Genomic DNA, 18,886 nt, shown 5'->3' with positions numbered 1-18,886 from the left:
CAGACACTTAGGTTGATTAACCAACACTATGGGAGCAGTTAATGTGTTAAAAAGTAGGTTATAGTAAGTAGCAGTCCATGAGAGCAGAATTTTGGTTCCATATCTGGGAATTCCAAAACCAAAAATAAAAGACGGATTTTGAGTTAGCAGCTGCAGAAGGTTCTGTCAGCTCCTCTTCAACATGCTCTTTTTGTGACTATTTCAATGCAATCCGTTGGCCTTAAATTTGAAATTCACCTCATTTTAGTGAATACCTTTGCAAATTTCCATTTATTTACTTTGTTGTTTTGTTTTTGTTTTGTTTCTGATCAACAGTTGACTTGGACCTGACTCTTGATGCAGAGTCTCAGGAGTATTTGGAGATGCTAGAACAAATGACAGATGATCTTGAACTGTGTGTTAACGTATGCAAGTCTCATGTCATGATGGTGACCTGTTTTGACATTGGGATAATCTCTGATCAGCAAGATGGAGGAAGAGAAGTGGAAGTTTGAAGATTTGGATAGAGCATTTGTGGTAGATCACATCGAGCAAATACAGCAGAGGTTTGGTTGGATCAATGCACCGCTCAAAATAAATGTATATGCGTTACTGTGTAGACCTTGTGATATGAGCTTACACATCACATTCACTACCAGACCCTATATTCCATATTTTAAGACGTGCCTTGATCCTGTCCCTCTTTGTATAAAACTCAAATATAGGTAACAAGAAAAAAAAAATGCTCATCTCTGTAGGTGGAGAAGAATAAATTAACATCAGGATAAGAACATTTGGATGGTTAAGTATTGTGCGAAAAATGTACATTGGAATGTGATAATGTAAAATTGCAAAGAATGTTATTGGATTGATACCGATGATGAATTGTAATGTTCAAAATCAACATGGTGCCTCGAACTTAACTATACAAGATGACGTTTTACCCTACAAGTGCCAGAGTGGTAGCGATCAGCTTTCTGGCGCCCTACGGGCAGCCTAGTGCAATTCAGTGAATAGTAGAACCCACTGGGGCAGGATAGATTAGAGAGGATAACAGAGAAAGTCTCAAAAGGGAGATAACAAAAAAGACATTAGAAAGAAAAAACAAAAAACCCCAACAGAAGTGCCTTCTTTTCCGAATACTTTTTCTTATTTTATTTGGTGCTAAAAATTTAAAAGCCAGCAAACCTAAGCAGACCCTTATGTATCACCATGAAATATTTTATACTGTACAGTATATGTATAATAACATGTAAAAACATTTTAGAAGGAGCAATAAGTAAATTATGTTTTCATTACCTGAATTTGCCTTCTGATTTCATAGAAAAAGCTGTTCTATGCAGCAATCCTGTAAAATACGTTTCCTTTCTATGAATCCAAGATATTTTTTATGAAGTTATCTACTACTATGAAAATGAATCATAACTTTCAGATTTTGGTTTTATGCTCTATTCTAAGCAAAGGTGTTTTTTTATTTGTTTTTGTTTTGTAAGAGGATTACAAATGTTGACCAATACATTATAGACATATCTACGTCTTAAATGGTCTTCAAAGTTCTCATCTACAATTATACAATAAGACGTGTTGTTGATTTTTTTTTCTAAGTACAGTTTTTGCATTTTTTGTACTTTCATTTTTTTACATTTTTTTCAGGAAGGCAAAACCTCAGGGTAAATTTCTACACGCTGCATGTAATGTGTGCATTTTTTTTGTAAAGGGTTGCTGTATGATTGCCAAACACTGCGAAAGGTTTACGTGCGTATGTAATATTGCATTTCATAAAGAGTCATATTTTCTAATCATTTTTTTTTTATATGGGGTTTACGAAACCTTTGTATAAATGTATAATACTTTGCTTCAGCTTTTTTTCTGTGAATAAAAGGTGCATTTATTAATACAGACTTGTTAATTTTTTTTGGTGTATATATATCATCTAGTTTTGAGTAAACACATTTTTTTCATTTTTATGTTTACCTTTCTAAAAAGACTGAAGTTTGGTGGGAGCTTGAAATGTTACTTCAGCTATCATGACCACTATGGTGGTGTGAAGTGGTCATCGTGTGTAAATGCCTGTATGCTCAGATTTTCTCCACGAAACACTGTGCATACAAAGTTTAATCAGGTATTCAGTCAGTCCGGAACTAGATTTCCTGGCTGACTAATGTCAATTCTGTACATGTTCCAATCCACAAAAATGCAGTCATTGGTTAAGAGCAGTTAGCTAACACTCTCAGCCAATGAATGGTCAGCAGGATCTGCAACCAGCCATAGAGGAGAACTGGTGCTCAGCCGGACAAGGTAAGAGGGCAATCCATTGCACAACAACGGACTTGGAGTAACCCTTTAAACTTACATTGGTATAAGCACTAGAATTTACAATATCATGAGCACGTAAGGCAATGCATTTAATAGTTGTTATTAGTGCACTAAAGGGGACCTGTCTTCGGGATCAGTATTGCCAAACCAACAAAATATTTATAAAATATTTGCCTAGCAATACTCTAGTTCTACAAGACTAATCATTGGCCACAATCCTATACTTTCCATAAGCTTGCCAACATGGAATGAAATGAGTTAACAGTGTGCATGGATGTAATATGACCCACCCTGTCTCTCTCACTCCCACCCTTATTTCATTACAGTCACATTCATCCCCACCCACTGAATTATACGTATATACACCCGCCCGCTCACATTCCTATGTATAGCCACACTCACCCACACAGTCACATCTTACCCATAATCCTCCTCTCTATTCCATATCTCTACCTAGCAAGTGGCCTACACTTTCTAGACACATAGTTCCTTGCAACCAAAAATCTATGTTTGTCCACCAATGCAGGCAAATTGGTCTACCATCAACAGTATTCTGCACTTATCATGCAGAAACTCACATACACATATATGTAGTTATGTGGTAATGCAGACTGAAGAAATAACTAAAGTCCGTCAAGTTCATCCTTTACGGGCCCTCATACACACATCATATACCGGTGCACAATGGGTGGCAACCTAGGGCCCATCCTAAGACATTGAGCCAGTGTGCCAGCATCTTGGCCTGGAACTCTGGCTCTGTATGTGTGAAGTCCATCTCTAAGCTGACATGGATATAAACAGATCTCTTTGCACGACTCTGTGCTTGCCAGTGGATCCAACATGGGAGAACACTAGGGCACAGAACACCCCCCTTATTCCCTTTCTGAGCAACAGCAATGGGAAGAAGTGATGTCAATTCACTTCCTCCTGGTGCGAGGAGCCAGCTGCGCGGGAGGAGAAGAAGAGCCCTGCCCCACTGGACCACAGGGAAGCCGACCTCCAGCACAAATATCAGCAAAAACAGAGCTCAATGTGTGCGTTTGTCACTCTTTTTTTTTATGTCCGTGTGTATCTGTGTGTATATATTGTGTGTGCATACATAGCAATTACCTTCAGGGGAGTCATTACATTGAGAATCAGCTATGGCACCTCAGCCACCAAGTCATACTAAGAAAAGACATTCTAATTCTACTTTAGGAATAAAACGCACATTGGTTGTATTATGGATTCTTACTGTTAGTATCTCTGTTTTCAGAGCCTGAAATTGAATATATATGTTTTAAAGACTGTAAAACTGATTTGAGCCATAAAGGTACTTTTCATTTCTCTTTATACACTGCCAAAACCTTTGAAGAGGGGAAGTAATTGGTGAAGTAAGCAAAGCACACGGTATGCGTTGCCCCAAATGTGTCTAAAACCATTACACTGACTGCACAAGAACATAAAATGGCCATTAGTACCTTTCATAAATACACGAAACACAGATAAAAAAATGTTTAGATCACAGATCATATTTATGGGGCTAAGAAAAGACACATTTGCCTATTTTACAGCACTGAAGAATACTTTGGCGCTAATAAATAATTATTGATCTAGCGATTTTAAAAATATGTGAAGTATAGTTTTAAAGAATACAGTATGTATTTTCATTTGAAAGTAATATTTTTGATGTACTGCATTCATCTAGATTTATTTATTTATTTTTTAAAGAAACCACTTTTTTTTGTTTGTTTTTTTTTTTGCAGTCCAGTCGGACGCACAGAATATATATTCTGTCCATTGACTTTAATGATTGACATACGTTTCCACAGCAAAATGCATTTTTTACAACAAAGCATTTTTCAAAGTAACCGTGAAATACCAGGACTGCAGTTTGTAGCTGTGGCTGCACAGCAATCTCTAAATGTCCCAATGCATACATGAATCCTTTTAATTGGTTTTTCCCTTATGTAGCATACCGGTTATATTTACTCTCTGAACTTGAAAGTCCTCATCCCAAGCTAGTTTTAAATCTTCTGTGAAATGTTGCCAAGTAAGCAGAATGTTTCTTTCCTTACATCAGCTCCCAAACACCCCTTATTCTTTCGTGGTTTCCAGTTAATTCTGTATACGGAAAAGCAAAGCAAACGATGACAGACAGAGTACAAACACCGTATAAGTGTGCTTGCCATCTGTTAGACGAGACTGCAATCTTTTCAGGTTTGAATGCGAATAATCCATGTTTTGTAAATGTAACCTTTAATCTCTCCTAGTCTGGCATCTGTTCCTAATTGCAAGTACCTGCCACTAATTAGGCTAATTCTAGCCATTGTTATTGTATATCATATCAAGTTTAATCGATTAGTTTGCTATTTTACCAGCGCCGGGGGTAACCATCCGTCATTAGTAAGAGAATATATTATTGTTGCAGAATTTAAATACCCGATAACATTGTATTCACTAGTCTTCCCTAGGCTGAATGAAACGTCTCTGAGGTTTAATTTGGCTCTTGCCCTTCCCGAATAACCTTTGCAGGGCTGTTCACTAAAGGCCGAATGCACTCTTGTTTGCAACACCTGGTGAAAATCATCTGATTTCCACTAGATTCATGATTGGCGCATTTACTGCAGTCATATCTTGTTTGGCAATAATAATAAAAATCTGCAATTCACACCTGCAAATCCCATGCAAAATGCATACATTTTTAGAAAATTCTGGACTGGAGTCACTGGGTACATTATTGCCTTTTAAACAATTTTAAAGATGGTTTAACCTTGAATTTAATCTCCCAGGCAACCAACAGCTCTGCATTCCGTCTCCTTCTCTGGCTGCCTTATGGTCCAAGAAGGTTTGAGGCTGGAGATGTGTTGACTGTGACACTCTAATAGTACAAGCGCAGTGATACATTTACTCGCAATGGGTTGACTAGTGAATCACAGGCTGTCAAGGCAAACCATTCTAGACTGGATGAAGGACATAGGAGGAAATGCTGCCAAGTGCTGCAGGACTATTTTTGGGATTTAAGTATTCGAAAACCGTTGAACCCCAGTAGATAAGATGGCCTCCAGGCATTCCTGTCTCCATAACAACTTTATTAAAATGAAATTGTTATGGGTTGGCAGTGTTCCTTCAATACCTGTTAGATCATAATTTGGACAACAGATTTCATTCAAATGCCCTTCACCCTCTTCTTGCATCATAGCATTAGAATTCTAACAACTGCTGTTTTAGGGGACATTTGCACCGTGCGGCTATAAGGTCATTAACATGAGGGAGGGTTAGCCATTTTAATGAGGCATTTAACTTCCCTACCTCTGCATGGATAGTTGTAAAGGGAAAAAAAACAAAGCGAAAGTCCAAATTCTTCAGTGGATGCAACTAACTCAATGGACATCTAGTCATCTTCAAAGAAAAAAAGCCTGCACAAGGCCAATGGCACTTCATTCTTGTGCAATTCACTTTTTTTTGCCAATTATGGAATAACACAAGAAGACAACTCAAATATAAAACCAGCAAAGTCATTGTACCTATAGAAATGTTTGCAGATATTTGAATTTGTGAATGGCAGATTTTGAAAAAGAAAAACAATTCAGAGAATCTTTTTTGTTGGACTTCAGACACAACACCACAGAGGAAGTAACACAATTTCCACTAATATGTTCACTTACGAATTGACTTAAGGAGCTCTGTAACCTAATAAATCCAAATTGCGAGCCCTGGTAAGGCTGGGAATGCATTCCAAAACTAATCAATCAATAGTTTGAGATGCAAACACAGCCCACTGTCAAATAAAAGAAATGGAGTACTCCAGATCCCTATAAACAATTGCAAACCCAAGTCCTCCTAATCCTATACTGTAGGGATTTCAATGGCTCACAGCATTGGGGGTACGGTTACAATGCCTGAACTTGTAACCGTAGCCTCAATCCCTCTGTGCTGATCATCTCTCCTCACCAAGCGACGCTGCGGTCGAGGCAAGGCCTCCTCCACAACAGCCCAAACCCAATGCAAATGCATTTTTCACGCACATTTAAACTTTCCCATAGGAAAACATTCAATCAACGTTGGGATGTGGTGACGTGTAATGGTTATGATACACTTTCATTTTAACTGTAGGAAGTAGTTGTAGATGTAACCATGAAGACAAGATTCTGGGGCATTTTAGAGACTACCAGAAATGTCTAAACTAATTTGTGAATTTTATTTCTATAAAGCTCTGTTTTATTCTCGTACAAAACAATCTGGGCCTCCTCGAAAAGAGGGACAGTAATATAGAAAAGACAGACAGAGGAATTCAGGTATGCGAATGGACACTTAGGAATATGCAACTTTGTAAATTATACAGAATCTACAGTCAAAGCATGGTCTCTGACTAAAGAAAGAACGGTCCTACATTACCAAAAACTTCAATATTTCATGTGTTGGTTACATTTTCTAAATATAACCAACAAAATTAGTTTCAACGTGCAATCTGTAACTATTTTATTAAGCGTTGACAAGCTCCTGGATATCTATTTCCTAATGATGTTTAAAAGGGAATGGAGTGGTTGTTGACATACCTTCTGCATCCGTTCAATATCTCATCAAAGACATTCGTCTCCATTCACATACCCACTGATAAACATTGCTGTCAGTTACCCATGAGAGAAATAATGATCTATCGGCCTACTACATCAAATGCTGCTTACTCCATTGTGTGATTTTTCAAAAGCGCACAGAATACCTATATAAAAAATAAATCTGAAATTAATTAATTTAAGGCTATAGAAGGATCGTAAGGTAAGATTTTTTATTATTCAGGTTTTTTTCTTCCTCTATTACGACATCATTTTAAGAGGCTGTATAATGAAACCACCACTGATTTATTAGGAAAGAAAAGTAAAAAAGGGATTGGTATGAAGCAGTGACATGTTGCAATAAACTTTATGGAGGGATGTCAGAGCAAAGAGCAAATATAAAATTGTTGAGAGCGAAATATGTGCCAAATATAAAAAAAAGTATGTATATATTTTTTAGGTGGGGTTGGGGGAAGAGTATTATGAAGGCAAGAAAATAAATATGATTGAAAGCAGTCAGGTTGATTCCAATGGTTTCTGGCACTGTAGCAGAACTGGGTGCCCCCTCTGCTCACAATATACCTAGCTGCCCTAGACGGGCCCCATAGTCCCCTTACACCCACCAGCTCCATAGTCAACTGGTTCAAACATACAAAACTAAGTCCGGCGCTCAAACTCACTGCTCATCAGCCCAAATACATACAATAAAAAAACAAAAAAACAAACAGAGAACGTCCACAAACTTCTTAGGTTAGTCCTACACTAACCATTCCACTTGCTTCCTTACAGGGATTCTCCAGTGCCAGGAAAACATTCGTTTTCCTGGCACAACAGGACCCTGTAGTGCCCCCCTCCCTCCCTTCCTCCCACCCCCCATCCCAAGTTGCTTAAGGGGTTAAAACCCCTTCAGCGACTTACCAGAGTCCAGCGCCGATGTCCCTACTCTCTGCATACGCTCCTCCCCCACCGTTAGCCGGCGGGGGAGACCTAATGCGCATGCGCGGCAATAGCCGCGCACGTGCATTAGACCTCCCCATAGGAAAGCATTATACGCTGGAGGTCTTCACATAGCGTGAGGTCGTCCAGCATCGTTTAAAACACTTTTCGTGTTCTAAGAACACGGAAGTCCCTCTAGTGGCTGTCGGACAGACAGTCACTAGAGGAGGACATAACCCTGCAAGGTAATTAGTGCAGTTTATGAAAACTGCAATAATTACACTTGCAGGGTTAGGGGTAGTGGGAGTTGGCACTCAGACCACTCCAATGGGCAGAAGTGGTCTGGGTGCCTCGAGTGTCCCTTTAAGCTTCAACGTTGGTTCTACAGATAAGTCCCTTTTATTTCCATGATTGCTTATGCTTAGTTTCTGTAGATAATCAAAACACTGCATTTCTTAGGTTATCTGTAAATCTTCTTAAACCTGTCTGCAATGACTTTCCCAAGTGAATAGTTTAATTCCGTAAAGAGCGAAACTGGTTACATTTAGATTGACAGATGTGTATCTCATAAGCAGAGGGCACTAATCTGGCAATTAACTTTAAGAAGAAGTGTTTAGTTTGCAGGATAGTGGGGTGGAGATCGTGTTATATATACATACATATACATAGGCACAAGTACAGAGAGAGAACGAGAACATTAGTGTAGATAAATTACATTTAAGAGAGAAGGCTACATACACTTTAAAAGGGGCAAGGAGGCAGAAACAGGAAATTTTAAAATGCCAATTTAGGATGTCCTGTTTCTGCCCCTGTCCTCCTTTTAAAGTGTTTAGATCAGAGGTCGAATTTTAAGTGTTTAGGATTAATGTTAAAGTTGAGGGTTAACTTCAACCAAAAAGCAATGTTTTCATAAAACACTGGTTTTGGTTAGAGTAAGTGTAGCGGAGCTCCCTGTACCCCGGCTGGGTACCTCCGCCAAGGACCGCTTCCTAGCTGGAACAGGGGTTCCAGGAGCTGCACGGTCCTGGAACAGGATAGGGGACTAACTCTATTCGCTCCCAGGGACTGGACGACCCACAGTTTTGGGAGCTCTAGTCCTTACAAGGACTTTCCCCGCCGAATCCTCCACAAGCTGTAACAAGGTGCTGAGAAGTGATAAGAGCCCTTCCCTCCCCAGTAACTAGACAACACATAGTTCTGGGAGTACAACTGATTTTAGTGAGCCAAACTCGTCCTTTTATGAACAGACCCCAGCATGGGGTCTCCATTGTATGCAACACAAGCCCGTCCCAGGAATCTCTGGGTCTGGGAGATAATTGCGTTAAAGACAGGTAAGCTAATTATCTCCCAGGAACCGAGAGCCAAACATAAAAATATTAAATCATAAAAGTACCCCAAAACATAATAAAAACATAAAACAACTCCACAAATAATACATCCCCAAATAGCCCTGATCTGAGCGCCCAAGTAGCGCTCAGATCCATGCAGTTTAGGGGAAACGCCACCGTGTTAAAGTTCTGACCGGCCGCAAAAAAAAAAAAAGCACCGAATGCACTGGTCCTAAGCCCAAAATAGTTTCAGAGCATTTGGTGCTTTTGCCGGTCAACTTTCAGGAGCTCGCTCTCAGGTAGCATTTGTTCCCTTCAGGCACCTTCCCTCCAAAAATCACTCTCCTGGCGGGTTCAAAACTGCGAACCAAGTTGTCCGGGAACTGCACAATCACCTCATGCCGAAAACAGTTGCATAACATTCGCGGCTAAGTCCCGATGAGGTGACCGGGAACCCACAAAGTCCTCATGACGAAATTAGTTCCATAGCGGTAATGGCTAAGTACCGTTGAGGATTATTCGTGGGTTTGATTCATGCGAATGGCAGCCAGAGAGCTAGCATTCGGTTCCATTCATCTGGAGGGAAAGTCACCCAGGGACTTCGGCGGCTGGGCAAGGTAACTCCCAAACGGTGTCCCATCTACCTCTGCCCTTGGTCTCACTAAGTTTAGGACCAGAAGACACGTTAATTAGATGCACAAAGTATGGTTACTGGCATCTACTGTTCACTGAGCTGTAATTTGTACTTACAATAATACGCCGAGATGTTAGTTTCCTAAACATCAGAACGATCTTAATTACAAGACATTCATGGATTTTTTTAATAGTGAAATGATCTCGCAGTAATAGGTTAGGTACTAAAACATGTATCCGTGGAACTGTATTAAAATTATAGGCTTGTACTCATTAAATATATTGGTCTGACATTTGGTGGACCGGTCCGAGAGAAGCTTAATTACAGAGCTTCCATCTCATAAGGAAATACGGTTTCAAATTGCTACTAACTTTTTAAAGTCTAATTAAAAAGAGCCTGTGGACTTATTAAACAAAGTCTTCATATGATATAAATGGTCTTTGATACCGCTGTAATTACCGAACAAGATGTAAATAAAATAAATTAAAAAAAGACGTGATCCAAGATTGAAATGCATGAAAACACTTTTTTTTTTAATGTGTTACATTTTTTACCCTTTTAATCTACACCTGTCATTTAAAAGTTTCCTCTAATTACAGTGCTACAGTGCTTACAGTTTATGTAAACTTTCAGCAGTTCAAACATTCTAAAACGGCTTTCCAATTACTCTACCTGTTTATACACATTTTATTTTTGTAAACTACTTTAAGTGCTGCACGAATCACTTAACTAACCGTTTCATTGTAAGGGTGCCTTAAAACTTCAATGTAGAAGACTAAAAAGGTTTTCCCCATTTAATTTGTATAGAGGTGTCAATAATCTTTCACAATGTACTGAGTTGGAAGCATTTCAACTTCAGATGAAATGAACATGATAATTTTATAAGCGGATTTGCCAACTCATTGCATAAAAAATATACGCCAAAGTGTAGAGTCATCCGAATGTTGTGCATCCAGTGTAGCTCTGAAGTATAAAATAAAGAAAAAATTTAACTGGAACTTCAACAAATTATGGGAAAACCTCCATAAAAAGCAAACAAAAATAAAGTAGAAACGCTTTAAAAATTGTCTGTCCTTAAAATACTAACAAAAAAAATATCTATAAAGTGTAAGTTTATTGTGCTCTAAAACAAAACATATAGCAACATTAATGTTATGATAAAAGTTGTATTAAATAAAATAAAATAAAACAAAAACACATAGTGCAGTATGTTTACTAAATTCATCAATATGTGTTTTTCAGCTTAGAAGCAATCACTTGTGGTTCTAGCTGTGAGCAGGGTCTAAGGAACGTGTGTTGGAGGTCCCACCACGGGGCACGCAGTATTTTTAAATGTCAAAGAAAATGGACCTTGTTGTAGTATGCGAGTAATTATTTTATAAAACAATATAGAATCGGACAATTAGAAATACTATAGCAAACAAAGAAACAAAAACCCACAAGTCTATACCGATTGGATTCTAAGTCCCCTCCATGAGGATATAAGACTGTTCTAGGAGGAGGTGACAATGAAGCATTGGTCACATAGGTTACTCTTCGCTTCCGTTAGTCACTACCTTTTGCTGCAGTTACCTTTCCCCCTGGGATTTTTCTTTCCCTTATGTTCTCTTGCCCTTTATTCAGTTTACCCACTTAATTGCTTATAATCCTCTATAGAGAAAGAAGCTGCTAACATAAAATGATCAAGATACGAGTTCAGGTACTGAGTTATTAAACATGGAACAAAAATGTTGAATACAAAACTAAATAGCAAACCTGTAGAGCTCGAGCTACGAAGGTCCAGTCATAAATCCCCTATTTTTGTTCTGGGAATGACAAACAAGTCACGCTTTGCCCCCCAGGGAGTTGTATCCCAGCTGGAAATGTATCCCCCATATAATCCCAAAGGTTACATCTACTGGTTTTCACTGTTTAATATATTTATCCCCACAGCTTTCAGCAAGGTTGGCAAACAAAAACAATACATTGATCTTTCGTCCCTGGAGAATGGATTGCCTAATTAAGCTCAGTGGAGGAAGGACTAAACAGCTCATAAATAAGTCAACATTGTGGTCTGTGAGCAGAGGGTGGCTTTCAAATATCACATTACAACATGCAATAGGGGTTGGAGGTCAAGAGGCAGAGTAGATATTATCAGTAAAAATAAAATAATGTAATATAGTGTCTCTGCCACTGTGTATATTGTAGTGCATTCATATGCGTATGTACCGACTTGCAATAGGTCTTCTGATTTACTTTTGTCATTGAAGTGGTCATGGTGTGTGGAGTCAGTATGTGCAGCATTTCGCTTTGAAATGCTACACAGTTGGAGATTACAAATACAAAAAGAGAAGTCCTGCGCTTAGTCCCATTACTGCTGGGCCAGCAGCAACGACTACAATACACATCAGCCCCAATATATAGTAAAAACCAAAGAAAAGAAAATGTTACTTGCGCTTTCTCCTTAATCCCTATGTATATTTAGACAAATGGAGGTCATTTAGTTGCTCCAATGGCCATTGGAGGGAATGCCCGCCTGCCAACGTCAAGGCAGACCCCCCTAAGCGGGTCCTAACACTGACCCTTCAGCCTGCTTCCTTGAGCTTCTGGCAAAGATATCTCTAATGAGACAGAAAGGGGTATTTTTTATATACACCCCTATACTTATTAACCCTTAATAGGGAACACATGGTACTTTGTATCACACAGCCTGGTTACAATGCTGCTGCCCATCCCATGTGTTCCCTATTAAGGGTTAATAAGTATAGGGGTGTATATAAAAAATACCCCTTTCGGTCTCATTAGAGATATCTTTGCCAGAAGCTCAAGGAAGCAGGCTGAAGGGTCAGTGTTAGGACCCGCTTAGGGGGGTCTGCCTTGACGTTGGCAGGCGGGCATTCCCTCCAATGGCCATTGGAGCAACTAAATGACCTCCATTTGTCTAAATATACATAGGGATCAGTGGCGTACATACCAGGGTCGCAGGGGTCGCGGCTGCGACCGGGCCCGGCCCACCAGGGGGCCCGGCCGCCCCTGCGACCCGGTATGTACGCTCTCCGCCAGCCTCTTCTCCTGGGGGGCCCAGGAGCCGGCCACCTCCGGGCCCCCCGAGGCTGGCCCTGCTTACACCCGGCGGCCGGCTGGTGCGCGAGGGAGCACTCTCCCCTGAGTGCTTCCTCTATAGCTCCCTCGCGCACCGCACTGATACCGGAGCCGGAAGATGACGTCATCTTCCGGCGCCGGTATCAGTACGCGGCGCGCGAGGGAGCTGAAGAGGAAGCACTCAGGGGAGAGTGCTCCCTCGCGCGCCCGCAGGACCAGCCAGCCCGCCGGGTGACCGGCCCCCCCAGGAGCCCAGCAGCACCACTGGACCCCAGGGAATCCCCTCAGCACTCCAAAGGTAAGGAGGCTGGGGGGATTAAATAAAAAAAAAAACATGTGTAAGTGTGTGTGAGTGTTAGTGTGTGTGAGTGTGTGAGTGTGTGAGTGTGTGTTAGTGTTAGTGCGTGTGAGTGTTAGTGTGTGTGTGTGTGTTAGTGTGTGTGTGAGTGAGTGTTAGTGCGTGTGTGTGAGTGAGTGAGTGTTAGTGTGTGTGTGTGTGTTAGTGTGTGTGAGTGTTAGTGTGTGTGTGTGAGTGTTAGTGTGTGAGTGTGTGATAGTGTTAGTGCGTGTGAGTGTTAGTGTGTGTGTGTGTTAGTGTGTGTGTGAGTGAGTGTTAGTGTGTGTGTGTGAGTGAGTAAGTGTTAGTGTGTGTGTGTGAGTGAGTGAGTAAGTGTTAGTGTGTGTGTGTGTGTTAGTGTGTGTGTGTGTTAGTGTGTGTGTGTGTGTTAGTGTGAGTGTTTGTGTTAGAGTGTGTGCTAGTGAGTGTCAGTGAGTGTGTTACTGTGTGTGTCTGTTACTGAGTGTGTTTGTGTGTGTGTGTGTGTTAGTGAGTCTGTTTGATGTCTGTTAGTGAGTGTGTGTTTGTCAGTGAGAGTGTATGTTTTGTAAGTGAGTGTGTATGTATGTCTGCCGCTGAGTGTGTCTTTGTCAGTAAATGTGTGTGTCTGTTAGCTAGTGTGTATGCATTTGTTCGTGAGAGTGTGTGTGTGTGTGTGTCTTCAGCACTTACCTTTCTCCAGCGCCGGACTCCCATGGCGCTGGGGATCCCTCCGCCTCTCAGCTCCGAATGCGCATGCACGGCAAGAGCCGCGCACGCATTCAAACCGCCCATAGGAAAGCATTACTCAATGCTTTCCTATGGACGTTCAGTGTCTTAAAATGGCGGAAGCGCCTCTAGCGGCTGACAGTGAGACAGCCACTAGAGGCTGGATTAACCCTCAGTGAAACATAACAGTTTCTCTGAAACTGCTATGCTTTCAGCTGCAGGGTTAAAACTAGAGGGACCTGACACCCAGACCACTTAATTGAGCTGATGTGATCTGGGTGTCTGTAGTGGTCCTTTAAGTGTGTGTGCATCTGCATGCAGTGGCGTACATACCGCGGTTGCAACCCCTGCGACCAGGTGCCCGCCGTCATGTGTTGCTGCCCCGGCCCGCGCAGAGTAAGCGCGAGGGGGGGGGGCCCACGGATCAATTTTCGCACCGGGGCCCCATGGGTCATGTGTACGCCACTGATAGGGATTAAGGAGAAAGCGCAAGTAACATTTTCTTTTCTACAGTTGGAGATTAACCCCTGCCGGAGTTGTATCTCCATCTCAAGAAGCATCACTAAGGTGTCTTCAGCCAGCCAGGAACTAGAGTCCCGCGTTGGCTAATGTCAATTCTGGGCCAATTTCATTGCACAGGATACTCCTGACACATAACCAATACAACAGGCTGGAGTTGCCCTTAAAGTTCACTTTGGTCAGAAGAACTGTGCATCTGTAAAGCCCATAAAAGTAGTCTGAATCTAGTTTGGAGATGCTTGGCACGTGTACTTGACACTTTTGGTAAATACACACTAACTCTTGATTATATGCATGATTTTTTGAATTTAAAAGATGGCACAAATAATCCATAAAAAGCTCCAAAATATAGTTCTTCTATTATGTACACATTGTAAAATACACATAAAAGCTATGATATATGTAAGTTTTTATTTTAAATGACAACAACATTTATGACAACCACCAGAGACAAGTTAATAAGACCGTTACAGTTTGACCAGTGAATAAAAATGAAAAGTGCCATAGACTATGATGGCTCTATATAAATCGTAAGAACTATAATAATTCCAAAGTATAAGAAAGGCACGTAAGCAATATTTATTCTATAGAGCATAAAGCTGTATATGCACTGAACAAAATTATGAATGGAACACTTTTGGTTTTGCCCCCATTTTTTGATGAGCTGAACTCAAAGATCTAAGACTTTTTCTATGTACACAAAAGGCCTATTTCTCTCAAATATTGTTCACAAATCTGTCTAAATCTGTGTTATTGAGCACTTCTCCTTTGCCGAGATAATCCATCCACCTCACAGGTGGGGCATATCAAGATGCTGATTAGACAGCATGATTATTGCACAGGTATGCCTTAGACTGGCCTCAATAAAAGGCCACGCTAAAATGTGCAATTTTACTGTATTGGGGAGATCCGGGGGGGGGTCTGAAAACCAGTCAGTGTCTGGTGTGACCACCATTTGCCTCACGCAGTGCAACATATCTCCTGGTTGTGGATTGTGGCCTGTGGAATGTTGGTCCACTCCTCTTCAATGGCTATGTGAAGTTGCTGGATACTGTCGTATACGCCGATCCAGAGCATCCCAAACATGCTCAATGGGTGACATGTCCGGTGAGTATGCTGGCCATGCAAAAACTGGGATGTTTTCAGCTTCCACAAATTGTGTACAGATCCTTGCAACATGGGGCTGTGCATTATCATGCAGCAACATGAGGTGAAGGTCATGGATGAATGGCACAACAATGGGCCTCAGGATCTCGTCACGGTATATCTGTGCATTCAAAAATGCCATCAATAAAATGCACCTGTGTTCGTTGTCCATAACATACGCCTGCCGATACCATAACCCCACCGCCACCATGCCATGGGCCACTCGATCCACAATGTTGACATCAGCAAACTGCTCACCCATACGACGCCATACACGCTGTCTGCCATCTGCCCTGTACAGTGAAAACCGGGATTCATCCGTGAAAAGAGTGCCTCTCCAAAGTGCCAAACCCCATCGAATGTGAGCATTTGCCCACTCAAGTCGGTTACAACAACGAACTGCAGTCAGGTCGAGACAACCTGATCAGGACGACGGGCATGCAGATGATCTTCCCTGAGACGGTTTCTGACAGTTTGTGCATAAATTCTTTGATTATGCAAACCGATTGTTGCAGCAGCTGCCCGGGTGACTGGTCTCAAATGATCTTGGAGGGGAAGATGCTGGATGTGGAGGTCCTGGGCTGATGTGGTTACACGTGGTCTACAGTTGTGAGGCCAGTTGGACGTACTGCCAAATTCTCTGAAATGCCTTTGGAGATGGCTTACGGTAGAGGAATGAACATCCAATTCATGGGCAACAGCTCTGGTGGACATTCTTGCAGTCAGCATGCCAATTGCACACTCCCTCAAAACGTGTGACATCGATGGCATTGTGCTGTGTGATAAAACTGCACATTTTAGAGTGGCCTTTTATTGTGGCAAGCCTAAGGCACACCTGTGCAATAATCATGCTGTCTAATCAGCATCTTGATATGCCACATCTGAAAAATGGGGGGGGGAAAACAAAAGTGTTGCGTTTATAATTTTGTTCAGTGTATATATATATATATATATATATATATATATATATATATATATATATATATATATATATATAAAAATATATAAATAAAACCGTTTCCAGAGTTTGTATATAATTTTATGAGTTCATTCTTACGCTGTGACCTACAGTGACCCTGTGATGGCTAGTTGTTTAGTGTCATGTCTATGTGACGGACATCTCCTGTCATTTAAGGACATATAGTGTCTCTGCTACAAGTAAGAGCCCATAGGAATACTTTCCACATATTTATATAGGTAAATAAATATTGTAATTGGCTTATGTTGGATTTCATTTTCCCCTTTGGAGAGGTTACATGTTTTTGAATTTTAATGTAACAACTCAGAAGATTACAAAAAAAAAAAAAAAAAAAAAGACCCGAAAGCTTACTTATCCCAGGAATCTCAACAACTGTCTACCCAGCTGGCATGTGTGCCATGCTACTTGCTTCAGGGCTCTGCCAGATGGCACAGCTTGTGTTTCTCAATGAATATACAGGAAACGAGTTATTTAGGAGAAGCTATAAAAATTAGGAGGCAGAGAACTGGGAGGGGTGTCGCTGCTGAAAATGTAATTTTCTCCGAAAATATACAATATTTTTACTTGGTTCCCGAATAAAAGTAGCGGGCATGAAATGATTGTTTTTAATGCGTATAAGCAATTCTACGGCTATTGTTCCTTTAAACCTATGCTGTAACCCCTTAGCTATCCTGCTAGGACAAATTTAAAAAGTCAGTTGTTTTTTTGCAGTTAATCCTCTAATTTTGGGTAAGCTGACTGCACAATAGCGGTGCTAATTCTTTTCATATAACTCTTTGTATTTGTTAAAAGAAACTAAATTATTTTTTCCACAGGAAATCAATATAAAGGCAGCGGTCAAGACTAAGCTCTTGTGATTGGTCTGGTATTGTTTTGTAAAGACAAGAAACTGCAATCGACCAGCAGTAATTTGTTAATACACACGCGTTTTATGAAATGGGCTCATTCATGCTACTCACGAATGCTTTGGCCAGTAATAAGCTGTCTCTTTTACTCTTATTTTCACGTACTGGATATTCAGTTTGTGCTAAAAGGAACCGTTGAATTTGTTCTGCTATAAATCACATTTAGCTCTGGTCATTGTGCTATTAAAGAAAAATGCCCGAGTCAGGCTTTCATACGTTTTTGTGTAATTTATCTGAGCTAGAGCTCTTCAGACTCAATGTAACCATTTTTCTTTACCTATTGTACTGTACGAATTTAGACATCTATATAACACTGTATCATATGAGGCGTTGAATGGATCTGTAAGTCAATACACTCTATTGAAAGGCAGTCACTGGGAGATCAGCTGAATCCTTGTGTTAAAACTCCCACTACTCATGGCTATAATATTCATCAGCCCACATACATAGAACAATTGTACAGCGCTACGGAATCTGATGGCTCTATATACATAATAAAATAATAATGATAACAAAAAAACAAAAATAGTTACCTGTGCACTAGCCAAAATCCCGATGCACATTTAAGTAACTAGAGGGGTTTGAGGTCATGCCAATAATGACTGAAGTGTAAGCTAACTTGTTACATCAAGGTAAAGCCCCTTAGGTGAAGCCTACACTAACGATTCACCATTCTGCTTTATGCTAAAAAGCTAAACCGCTAGTAAGACAAAAAGGGGTATTTTTATGAGCCCCTACACACTTATTAAAGGAACACTATAGTAACCTAAATTACTTTAGCTAAATAAAGCAGTTTTAGTGTATAGATAATTCCCCTGCAATTTCACTGCTCAATTCACTGTCATTTAGGAGTTAAATCACTTTGTTTCTGTTTATGCAGCCCTAGCCACACCTCCCCTGGCTATGATTGACAGAGTCTGCATAAAAAAAAAAACCCAAAAATGGTTTCACTTTCAAACAGATGTAATTTACCTTAACCCCTTAAGGACACATGACGTGTGTGACACGTCATGATTCCATTTTATTCCAGAAGTTTGGTCCTTAAGGGGTTAAATAATTGTATCTCAATCTCTAAATTGAATTTTAATCACATACAGGAGGCTCTTGCATGGTCTAGCAAGCTATTAACATAGCAGGGGATAAGAAAATCTTAATTAAACAGAACTTGCAATAAAGAAAGCCTAAATAGAGCTCTCTTTACAGGAAGTGTTTATGGAAGGCTGTGCAAGTCACATGCAGGGAGGTGTGACTAGGGTTCATAAACAAAGGGATTTAACTCCTAAATGGCAGAGGATTGAGCAGTGAGGCTGCAGGGGCATGTTCTATACACCAAAACTGCTTCATTAGGCTAAAGTTCAGGTGACTATAGTGTCCCTTTAACCCTTACCAGATCTCAAATGGGGTGGACAGAAACACTGTAACATGGCTGTGTAATGCAAAAGCAAGTACAAACACAAAAAATGAAGCCCGCACCTCGCTGACG

General features: G+C 40.6%; 1 protein-coding gene across 3 annotated transcripts in view; it reads left to right on the top strand.

The window, feature by feature from the left end:
* KIF26A (kinesin family member 26A) overlaps positions 1–1,876 on the top strand; it is a 144,125-nt gene extending 142,249 nt beyond the window's left edge. For all 3 annotated transcript variants that reach the window (XM_063439957.1, XM_063439959.1, XM_063439958.1), the window contains one exon: positions 316–1,876. In XM_063439957.1, the coding sequence (XP_063296027.1) occupies positions 316–494 (179 nt within the window). In that variant the 3' untranslated portion in view covers positions 495–1,876. The remainder of the gene's footprint in view (positions 1–315) is intronic.
* The last annotated feature ends 17,010 nt before the right edge of the window (positions 1,877–18,886 follow it).

Source organism: Pelobates fuscus, chromosome 13 (genome assembly GCF_036172605.1).
Source record: "Pelobates fuscus isolate aPelFus1 chromosome 13, aPelFus1.pri, whole genome shotgun sequence".
Classification (NCBI taxonomy): domain Eukaryota; kingdom Metazoa; phylum Chordata; class Amphibia; order Anura; family Pelobatidae; genus Pelobates; species Pelobates fuscus.
The sequence above is the reverse complement of the archived record's forward strand: the minus strand, read 5'-3'. Positions and strand labels throughout refer to the sequence as shown.